This window comes from Apis dorsata, unplaced genomic scaffold (genome assembly GCF_000469605.1).
Source record: "Apis dorsata unplaced genomic scaffold, Apis dorsata 1.3 scaffold_188, whole genome shotgun sequence".
Lineage (NCBI taxonomy): Eukaryota > Metazoa > Arthropoda > Insecta > Hymenoptera > Apidae > Apis > Apis dorsata.
In genome coordinates this window covers 1,040,005-1,052,491 of record NW_006263473.1, presented here as the reverse complement: position 1 = coordinate 1,052,491, position 12,487 = coordinate 1,040,005, and the positions used below count along the sequence as shown (strand labels likewise).

General features: G+C 34.1%; 1 protein-coding gene across 1 annotated transcript in view; it reads right to left on the bottom strand.

Moving 5' to 3' along the window:
• The window catches only part of LOC102679244, a 171,365-nt gene that overhangs the window by 80,289 nt on the left and 78,589 nt on the right, over positions 1–12,487 (bottom strand). The window contains exons 2-4 of the mRNA XM_031509858.1: positions 6,825–7,060; positions 3,606–3,832; positions 1,195–1,496 (exon numbers count right to left, since the gene is read on the bottom strand). Of these exons, the coding sequence (XP_031365718.1) occupies positions 1,195–1,496; positions 3,606–3,832; positions 6,825–7,060 (765 nt within the window). The remainder of the gene's footprint in view (positions 1–1,194; positions 1,497–3,605; positions 3,833–6,824; positions 7,061–12,487) is intronic.

The following is a 12,487-nucleotide window of genomic DNA, read 5'->3' as shown; positions in this document are numbered from 1 at the left end:
CAGTGAAAATGTTAAATCAAAATTTAGAAAATTAAAGAAATTTAGGCACGTTTTTAACTGATTTATATTTCTCTGATTTTTATTTGTGAATTTTCACGATTAAATGTAAAAAAAAGTTCTTATTTTGTACGAAAAAAATATCCATAATTTAGTTTTATAATACTAAATTATAACAAATGAAAATTAATTAATTAAATTTCTATTTATGAGTTTTATATCGGAAATTAATAAAACGATATTAAATTTATATTAAAAATGCTTAAATTAAAAAAATAACTTATAATTAATTTGCGAGAAAATGCGGAATATTCGTAACGAGATGTTACGCTTAGGGAGATCGACGACAAACTAAACGCTCGAATGTTATTAAACGAGCTCGAGACTTTATACGTACGACGCAAAATCAAAACATTGGAAAGATTGACAGTAACCGAACTTATTATTTGGAAAAAACAAAAACTAAGTTTAGAACGGCTGTGTATAATACGTAATAAATAATATTAGCGGAATATTATTTCTTAATAATATTCGATCTCTCAAAATTTGAATAAATATTATCTATTTTATGAATATTAATCTGTCTAAATTTGCATAATTAAATACGAATATTTTATAATTCGGAATATAATTTTAATAAATGTATAAATACGTATTAAAATATGAGTTCGATAACTTTTTAATTGTTTTTCCATTAATGTTTAAAATTCAAATGACATCGATCAAAAATTTTTATATATTCTCCCTATTCTATGGAATTCCAATTATCATAAAGAAAAAGATATTCAAGAATATTATTTTTCCATAGAAATAAAACTATTTTTATTTAAAAATAATTATTAAAAATATTTGTTTTTTTAAAAATAGACTATATTATAATTAATTATTAAAATATTCATATATCTCCTCTAATAATAAGATACAATTTATATTTAAATATCGTAATTAAAGGATTAAATTAGAACACTACATACATTGATCAATTCTATTTTTTATACATTTCCAAGACTTACCTACCATAAAATGTTTATTACTATTTAACTTTTCAAAAACAAAATAAAATTTGTTCTCAATGAGAGTTTGCAATTTGATTTCCAAATATCTCACAAATCTCTATCATCATTTTAAATCAACGAAAAAATAAATCTCAAATAAAATAAAAATTCAACAATAAATAAAATCATATTTTATAATTACCTTTGAGATACGTTTCCAGTTCTGCAGCATTTTGTGCAGCATTCGCGGTCCTCACCATGTGCAAAAGTGCTTGCGTCGACGACATGTCCAGCATCGGTGGGAACACGGGATTACCGAACAGACTCTCCTGCTTCTGCTCTTTCGGATCTTTATTGGATAGAGGGGAGGTGGTGGACACGGTTGACGGTTGTGGCGCACCCAACGGCGCCATCAAACCGACGAAGGGTGTGGCGGCAGTTTTGAACGCCGGAAACCTTGGATCTAGACCTGGAGGATAGCCGTTTCTGGGCGAACTGAAGTAGCTGTGAATCAGAAAAGCTTTGGTTAATTTTTGAAGAAAATATTCAAGAAAAAGTTGTAGAAGAAATTGTGAAAATTTATTTTTTTTTTTTTTTTGAAAATACGGAATATTTATTAAGAATTTAATGTAAACGGATTATGATCGTTATAAATCTCTGACGTTGTTTCAATTTGAATAAACAGGTATCTTGAATTTTAATGAAATAATTATATGTGACTATCTATTACGAGATTATTATGAGATTTGAAGAGTGATAAGTTATGTCAATAAAGTTAATATTGTTTATTGAAGATTTGTATTTAATTATCTAATTATTAAAGTCGTTTCTGAATGAAACGTAATTTGTAGTTGACAATATTTAACAAATTAAGTATGCAAGATTTAAAATTCACTGTGTAATAATTTACTGCGGAATCGGCATTATGTACACGTAATTAAATATGATTTCCTAGAATCGAGTGATTTCATAATTCTTATCGTCAAGTTTTATATCATTTCAATTTAAAACATAAAAATTATTAAACATATTTATCTAAAAGTTCGAAATCATAATAGTTGGTTATTTAAAATTCCTAAGAAAATTTTTAAAAATTATTTCAAAAAAATAACATTCGTTCAATTGTAACCATCGACCAAAATGAAATATCACACCTCTGTCTCATAAATTGCTTCAAACGATCTTTCAACGATTTTACATTCTAATAATATTCAATTCAAATCTCGAAAATTAAATTCAACGTACTTATTCAACAATTTCTTAGCATGGAATATTATTTATTATAAATTACATCTTTAAAATATTCATAAAAAAGATAAGAAGAAAATGCAAGAACATAACAAATCTATAAAATATTCTTTTTTACCTTATATAAACTCGAATATTTTAATAAACATACCAATAAAGTTATTCTAAGATACCTTATACGCAATACAAAAAAATCTATTGTCATTATATTAAATTCAAAAAATATCGAACAAATATCAAATTCTTCCATACGAAACCAGAGAAATCTATAATCAAAAGAACGTTTCCATTTTAAGGCCACGTTCCTATCAAGTATTCTTACACATCAAAGAGACATTTATTCCTATTACAATATGTTGACGCTTATTTCCTACATTTCTTTAATATTCCTCTGTCATAAACAAGCATCAACCTTCCACTACTAACCAACAGAAACATGAAAGAACTCTTAAAGGAACACGACAGAAAGTTTCTCTCTCATTATTACTTCAACAAAGACACGATTCAATATCATTTCTCGTCACATCCCGCTCATACGTGGAAGGATTCCAGGATCCATATTTATTCATCGAATCGGAACAAGTTACTTTCTCCTCGAAACCACAGATGCGTTATTCTCCGCGTCTCGGCCGATCTTTCAGCCGGAAGTTGGAAAGCAAAGAAGCTGCAACCAGTTTCAAACGACAACATTCTATCAAGAACACTCGGTCCAATGATAGATGAGCAGCGATATTTCAAGACGAGGCGATCGATATTCTTCTTTTATACACGACATTCTCGTCAAGGATTGCTTCTTACGCGTTTCTATGCGATTCCTACGTATGCACATGGAGGAAAGTACGAAGAATGTCAAGGCGAGCGTGATGACTCTCTCAAGGTCTTATGCTCTTTAAATAATACAACGTTTGTTGTGGATGCGCCTGATATCGATTTGATTGGATTTGAGAGAATCGTAGAGATTTTGCGTTGAGAATAATTGTGGAAACGAATCTACGAACCTCTTTACCGATCGAGATGTTTCTAACCTCTTTCTGATGAGTGTGGCCATTTTTTTGTAGCAACCAATAAAACTATAATACGTAATATACGCACAGAATTTCGATATTTAATCTATTTTATTAAATTATCTTAGTTCTAGAAAGTGAATCAACATTTGTTTCGTTAGATTGAAATTTTTAAAAAATATTTCAAGTCTTAAGTCCTTGGTTAACGATTAGTTTTTCCATGGATGGTTATTTTAGCAAATCGATGAGTCCAACACGAACAGAAAGAGATCGTGTAAACTTAAATTATCATATTTGAATCAATCTGCTAATGGTTAGGAATGGAGGTTTCCTAAGAGAGAGAGAGGAGAAGTGTACTCACTCATTAGGATTGGCGTTATTGTACTTGGCAGCGAGGCTTCTCATGAAATCGCTATAATTCCGACCCATCATCTGCTCCATGTGTTTGAGGTGATGGGGTGGTGGTGGGCCCTCGGGTCCACCCAAAGGGGTAGCATTTGGTGGCGTTCCTGGATGGCTGGACGATGAGGGCGTCACGCTCCTCGACGACGTTGAATTATTGTCTGGCGTGAGCCGTTCTGTTTTAACCTGTAACACACAACATCACGCCCTTCCCTTGAAAATTTTGAACTGAGAAATCAATCATGACTTAATTTTTATCGAATATTTAAAAAATTGTATTATAAAGAATCATTCAATAACGAATGATAATTCATTATACAAAAATAACGTATGTAAAATTTAAATTCTAGTTCTGTAAATTTAAATGATACTTGTAATAGATTGTTTAATATTTATACTTATGTTCTTCTTTAAATTACACGTTCTTTTTTATGATCAATTATCTCTAAAGAAATCTTTCATGTAAAATTAACTTTAGCATCATATACATAATACGTATATAACAACATATTATTAAATATAACACGTGTACTTCCAGAGATAACTATAACCATAAGGAATGAATCACGTTTCAAACGTAACGCATTGTTGAAATATCCAATTAAAATATAATTAATCACTCGATCGCCTAAATAGCTACCTCGCAAAAAACACCAGCTAAAAAACAGCCTACTACAAAAAATTAAAAAAAATTCTATGCTGCCTTCACTATCCCATATCGAACACATCAATCATATCACCAATATTTTCACACTTTCGCATATACTTTCCACGTACAAATTTTATATAAGAATAATATTCCAAAAAATTCCATGTGACACACAAAACATATTAACACATCCCAAAAATAAGAAAAGAAATCCTATTATAAATATATATATCATTCAATACATCTTCACTCTCCTACCTTTGAATAAAAATTTTCATATCTGAATAAAATATTCCGTATGTCACAAATTACAGAACTATTCCAAAAATTGCATTGTCAAATATACTTATACTTTCATAACGATCTGTTTCAAACAAAAAATATAATTCCAAGAACAAATTGGACAAATTTTAAAAATCTACCTATTACCTTCGATACCACTTTAATTTCACACTTCCGTTTCGAATTGAAAATTCTCATATATACACACACATACAGAAAGAAAAAAGAAAGAAAGAAAGAAAAAGATTCCAAGAAAATGCCACTATATAAAAAAAACCAACTAAGGAATTCGCGGCGTTCCTCGTCATTGAAAACGTCATCCTCGACCAGTATCCCCGTCCAGGGGAGGGGCGGCAGGAAATATCGGTGCGCGTTAATTCCCGTGGAACAGATTGCATCCGAGATATGGTAATGAAGGGAACGCGTGGCGGGGACAGTTGACTCCTCTTCGCCTTCGTTGAGAAGGCGACGTGACACCAAGAAGAACGAGACTCGATTGGCGTAGAATAGAGTCCCCGAGGAGGCCGTACCGCCACGGTAAATCTCTTTCTCGCCTCGAGACCTCTTCCTGACAACGGCCTCTCGCAACGTAGACACGATCCCAACGTGTACAAGCCACGCTTCTCTCCGTGGAGTTCGTCCACGTTTCGTCCACCTCGTCCTTGCGAAAGAAACGCGCGCCCGAGGGAGGTTTTACCCTCGATAAAACACGAGAAATGTAGAGTTTCGATAGAGGGATTTTGAGGAATTTAGACCAGAGTTCGGTCGATTTGTTGACAGGAGTTGGGAATGGTTTTTGGAGAAAACGAGAGGTGGATCGAGGATCGAAGAAATCGAGGATCGAAGAAATCGAGGATCGAAGAAATCGAGGATCGAAGAAATCGAGGATCTTCGATATTCTTATTTCTTTTTTTGGTTTTTTTTTGGTTTCGAGAGTGGAAGGATTCGAGGGAAGGTTGATCGGCAGGTGCGTTTGCAGAGAAATTGAAGCTCATGGCGATCGATATGATAATTTAAAAATGATATAAATATGTAAATTGTTAATAGTTTTAAAATAGTAATCTTCTGATGCAATTATTTATTTTTAAATTATGAGAAAGGAATTTACACTAATTGTACAATGCTGAATAGTATATAATGATCATAACTCTTATCTTTTCAAAAATCCATCGATCAAACCAATCTCTTCTTTCGACTCTTAAACTTTTTCTTCATTTCACTCCCTCGCTAAAATAACCAAGTTTCATACCATCGATTACAAAATCAGTAGCACTTATCACATTCCCAATTTTCTATCACTCTCTAACTTTCAAAAAAAAAGAAAAATATTTTTGAATCAAAACCAGAGGCAAACTAAAAAAAGATACAACGCTTGTTAATGCATCGATTACAAGGAACGAACAAGCCAATCGTATCCAATCGTATCAAGATTCCACGTCGATCCATCGTTGTTTCTTCCACGCGAGGATCTTCATTCGTTTAACCGTTCAGCAGCAGTAGAAGAATTTTCACGTGTCATTGAACGCCCATTCTTTTCCTGAACGATGATCGTCCATATCTCCTGGCCATTCGCCTTCCTCGCTTCTTCTTTTCTTCTTTTCTTTTCTTTCTTTTTTTTTTTTCTTTCCCTCAGTCAGTCACCCTTTGCACCGCATTTACAGAAGCGTCGAACAGCCGCGCGCGTGTGTCAACGACGGGATGACACTGCGACTTTCGTTTGACATCGCTGTCACAGAGAGGAGGCCTGCCTCGAACGGGACCGCTCGCGCACACGCTACCGCTTCCACTGGTAAACTTTATCTCGAGAAGCCTCCTTATGCCCGTTCCCGATCAAACACTCGAGACACGAGTCTTTTGGATATTTGTTGGAAGGCAAACAGCGCGAGATTCTTTTTTCTTCTTTTCTATTCATTGCTTTTCTTTCGAAAAGCGATTTTTAGATAACTTTTGTGCAAAGAAGAATGTTATTGGTTTTGATTTATGATCGTTAGTTGCCAAATTAATTTACGAATAATTTTCTATAAGTTAAAATTGGATACTGTTGGATACGAGAAGGGTCTCAGAATTTCTATGTAAATTTCGAAGTTGATTGAAACTTTGCTTTGAAATCACATGTTGACCAACGAATCTTTTACACTTCTAAAGATGTAAAAATTGAAGAAGGCTCTTCTTCGAGTACAATAATTGCAGGTTAGAGAAAAAGGAATAAGAAGGATAAAAATTAATTAAAATTGTCGTTGAACTTACTTGAGTGGTGTCGAGACCATTCTGGTTTTGTCGTCTCCTACCCCTTAGCGGTCTGGGGGTGGCCGCACCGGAAAGGTGGGCACCCTGGGGGCTTCCGCCCCTCGCGTCGACCGCTGTGTTCGCGGCCAGGGTGGCCCCGTCGTTATTTTCCGTGTGTGTACCTAAATCAGTCCCCTCTCCACGATCGCCACTACGTGGTCCAGAACCCGCGGACACGTTCTCACCTGATACCTCACCTGGAAAAGAAAAAAGGAAGAAATTTCTTCGTGTTCGAGTATCGATCGAGAGTGTGTCGATCGACAAACACTGTGACAAACGTGATAAATACATCAAAATAGAGTGATTGGAATATTACTTAGATCTAACCAGATTGACGCACATAGAATTGATAAAGTAACAAGTTTCTGCCATTATCTGTATTACTTATGTATCATTATATCATTTCTCCTATCTTATTTGCTATTTATTATTATTATTATATTTCTAACGATAAAAGATAAGTTCATTAATAAATTGGAAATTTTCTACATTATTGTAAGGAATAATCAACACTGATTAAACTTATTCTTATACGTTTTAAAAAGAAAATATACGTGTGTATAATCTCACACACAGTACTAGGAGTAATTAATTTATATCTCAAAATAAAATGTATATCAATTACAATAATATAAAGAGCTTAGCAAAAAGCAGGTATAAATTGAAACACGTATATATCGTTTCATCCCATTTGATTCACCTTATTATTATTATTTCAAACTGCATGTCCACAATCTAATCCTTCGCATCTATTAACCCCCTTCAAATCCCTCTGTTCTCACACCAATAAAATATAAAACAGGAACAAATCCAGCTTAAACAACCCGAGCCACGTACAATCCCAAACCCAATACCTAATCTTTCTCACCCTATCCATCTTAAATCCCTGGAAACCGACCAACTTGAAACAGCCAATACCCGATACACCTTCGCTCCGACATCCATCCAGCATCCACGTTGGAGTCGAGCCCCCGTTCCGATCAGATAATCCATAAAATATCGTCTTCTCACGTGACGATCGACGATCCGCTTACCAATACACCAAAGCCCCTTCCTTCCAACGCCTTCAAAACTCGGCATTTGCCTTCGCGTCAACTCGTGGCTCGTATTTCGACGTTTCCACGATAAATTCAATCTCGTACCATACGTTTCCCTCTCGATCGATTTCTTCTTCTTCCTCCTCCTTCTCCTCTTTTTCTTCTTCCTCTTTCCCTCGCCCATAACACCGGTTTCGTAACGAGGCGGTAGCCAGAGCCGCGTCGTAAAGCTTCTTTAACGTCTTTGCGTGTAAACGGTGTCTTTCGACACCAGGAATTTCGATGAAATACGCTTTAAGGCGTATAACCGTACGGGAGGACGATTACACGCCGAGAGCGCCGCTAGGCGGAGAAGTCGGGAGATTTACGTCCAATAAATGAACCCGTCCTGGCGCCATTATCTTCATGCTCGATCAGTGGAGTGGACGCCGTATGCGCCGCGCGTGTAAGAAGTATTGCGACCGTTTTGGGATAGGGAACGTTTCGTGAGGGTTGGAAGGGAACAAGGCTTGGACAAATTTTATTTGAGATAAGATAAGGGAATAATAATTCGATATAATTTATTAATATTCTCCTTCTTTCTTGGGGTTAGATTTCGTGTTATTAAACGTGTTTGTTTACGCGGCAATTGGTGAAATAAGAGAAAGGCGATAATGAAGAAATTGATTGTTTCGTCTAATCAAATATAAGATAATGCGAATAATACTTTATTTTGAAAATGCTCAAGAATTTAAGGGAAGAGAGAGAAAGAGAGAGAAGGGAGAGATGGCCGAAGGGTCACTGGCCGCATTAGCTACCAAAAATATCCAATAAATTCTTGCCATCGTTAAATGGCCGGAATTTTATGGCGGCTGTAACTCGTGCACACAGCCGAATTTGTTGGACGATAGGAATCGCGATCGTTCCACGCGATGCGAGATCGTGATGATTCCACTGATGCCACCGACGAGCATCATGCCGGTGAATCTTCAGAGGCGAATTTGTTACTCGTGTTAATTTATCAGTGGAGAGTAACGTTTGAGAATCCGTTGGCTGAATACCAATAAGGATGTTATCGATAATTTTTCCAATTTGAAGAGGATATAAAAAAGATATGATGAGATTTCTTCTTCTATTTTCAAGTTCTTTTTTTCCTTTGAACGTTAAAAATTTAACTTTAATATAGGGTTAATTTTTCGATGTGTGAATTTTAATTTTAAACGTTCTAAAATTATTATATAAATTAATTTAAATTCGTTTTGCATTATCTTATTTTATATTTCAACGATATATCAGAAGTTGTCTATACAGATTATTAAGTTGGTAAATTTAGAAACTTTTTAAAAGCTTTTGTAAAGATAATAATCGTAAGTAAGAAAATATAATAGTTTAGCCAACCGATTAACCTTTTAGTGTCAAATACCGTCTTTAGCATAATCATGCATTTCTTATATTAGAATAAACAATGACATATCAGATATTACGCTATTTAACGCCAAGAGGTTAACACTCTATTCACTTTACAAGTATATTTCTATTTTAAGATGATGTAAATTGAATACAATAATAGAAGAATATAAACAACTTTTTCAAAACTTCTAATAATCGATATTTACGATACTTAATTTCAATATTAACATGTAATAATGTAATAAAAATTAATAAGAGGAAGATAAATAAAAAGTATTATATAAAATACAATAAAAAATCGTAGAAAGTAAAAGTTTCACGAATCGAACCAAGAAATTTCCGTGTAAACATACAAAAAGTATACAACTTCCAACTTCATAAAAGAAAATAACATAAATTTTTGCAATAAGCAAAATTCCTTAATCGAATTATTATTCTTCCTCGATATATTTAACACAGCAATACAATTATATTTTAAAGCCTTTAATTAACCCTCTTCATCGCGTAAAAACCAATCTCTTCAATGGAATTCCAAACAAATATACCTGGCAAGAATTAGAAAAGCATTAACAATAAAGAATCACCCTTTTAACGGAAATATTGGCGATCGAGAGAGAAGCTTCCACCGTTCGATTATATAACTTTTCCAATTTCAATCCGCTCGATCCTCTCTCCACACCGTTGAACAAGATCGAGGGGCATTAAATTACAGTATACCGCCGTTTACGATGCAGTGTATATATACGCGAGCGTGAAGATACACATTAAACCGCTTTTACAACTTCCCAGAGAATGGTATTCCCTGAAATTGGTGAAGATTCTAACGTTGCTTTAAGAAAATCCGGTGGATGAAGGAGGAGGGAAGGGCAGGAGGAATCTGGACGAGGGAACATCGACCGTAAAAGTCATTTCTATGACAGTCATTAACCAATGACTTCATCGTTTCGGTATATTTACTGCTTCTCATCAAAATTCTATTAGACACCTTGCTCCAATAGGGCAAATGAGCTTCGTCTTCTTCTTTTTTTTTTTTTTTTTCATTCTAGACGTTGTGGAAAAAAATTCAGAGGAGAAGATGAGAGAAATGAAATTTCCTTCCTCGATGAACTTGGCGATGATGAGCAGAGTACGTTAGTTTTACGCGTGTACGTTATCAGATGTGTATATAGATATTCAAAAGATATAAGAAAAAATAAAGTTTTCCTTTAAACAAGATTTTCTACCGATGTGTCTGGATAGACGCGTGACCTAAAATTAGATTTATGGCGAAGAAAGCTCATAAAATTTCGTATATACTCATCGCGGATATCGTCACGTTTCCTTCAAAAGATACACTTGGAACCGCAAGTTTTATGAGCGCGGTAGCCAAGGCTAAGTCACGTACGACAAATATCGTAACTCGTATTCCGGAACTGTCGAACTATTGTTTGCCGATTGTTTCTTCGATTCTGCACAGTTGTTTGCGGATGAATGAAAAATTGTTTGCAGTTACGGTGGTCGTAGCTGGTAAAAGGTACGACTCAGCATGTGAATCGTTTTTAAATCGTGGACGAGCTGTCTTCAAACATTTGTCGTTTCTGTGTAATCATTGAGAAAATAATGCAATAGTATAAATAACGTTAGAATCGCCTATAATCTTGGTATTCAAAGATTTAGATTTCAAATATTCTACCTTACTCCGTATCGCAACATTTTTCAATTCTCCTCTTTTATTTTATATTAATTCTTATTATTTATCGCGAATCTTTTAATAAATAAAAAAATTTCTTAAAAACGTTTGTTATCTTTAATGAAAAAAAATATATATTCAATCTTAAATTATTTTTATTTTGGTAAAATAAAAATTTTCACTTACGGATTATCTTTCTAGAAATCTTCTTTCTATTATAAAAATTATCAGTTTGCATTCACATATGCTGATTGAAAATGTACAGTATTTTGTATCAACAATTGTGCAAGTTTTACGTATAGAACTTGTGGCAAAACTGACTACACCGAGTTCAAAGAAGCAAGTTTTCATAGCAGGTGAGTCGAGGTTCGAGGTGCGACGACACACTATTGTTAACTCGTATTAACACATCGTTACGATATTTCACACTCAAGCTTCACATTGTTTCCGAGTTCGTATGGAGGAACTTTTGTATCTTACATATATGTGTACGTATAAATATTCTACCCTTTTGTAAACAAAATTTCAAATATTGTTCTTATTCTTAAAAAAAAAAAGAGGAATAAATATATTCAACAGAAAATAACAATTCCAACCAAAAAAAAAAAAATCCTATCTAATTCCTAAATTATTGGAAAAAATTGTATGCAATTTCATTGTTTAAACAAATTTCATTGCTCTTTATTTCTTTACGAAAAAATTAATATAAAAAAAATTAAGAAATATCGATTTGTTACTCGATACTAATTGTAAAAAGAGATAGAATGACAGCGCCGCGCCGCGGCGCGACAGTGTAACAAAGATCTATCTCTCTCTATCCAACTTCATCCAACTAACACGCTTCTTCGTCTAACATAAATTTCTTAACAAATAAATTATAACTTAATCGACATTTCAACTTTCGTTCTTGTTTTATAATTAACCTTCCAAAGATTAAATTGAAAGAATAAATTAACAAGAATTTTGCTCGATTTTTGAACGTATTTCTCTGAACGAATGTATCTAAAGTCCTTCGTGTTTAGTGAAAAAAAAACGACGCTTTGTCGCTACCAATATGACGGAATTGCAGGATATAATTATCTCGTAACCACTCAAAGACGCGATTCAAGAAAAATTGAGAGAAGCGAAGGAAAGAAGACGCGGAACTCTCAAAGCGTGGGTGGCAAGCATAAATTATTTTGCTAGATTGTCGTTAAAACGATTTGACCCTCGAGGTCGAGAATAGAGCACCGCGAGACAGGAATAAAGATGGCACGGTGCCTTTCAGCCGACGTTAATTATTCTCGCCTCGACGAATATTCTTTTTCGACGAATTCCTCGCGAATACGTTCGTATCTGTTGAGGACACTGTCGAGTTTAAAAAAAAGAAACAAAGAAAAGAAGGAGGAAAGAAATAATCGAGAGGCTGTCACAAAGATGACAGATCGTAACGTCGCTCTTTAGAATCTGTCAAGTCGAGACTGTTCGTGAGTTCATACTTGTTTTCTAAATATAGAGAGGAAATTGTCCGTTTTGTAGAATAATTAATG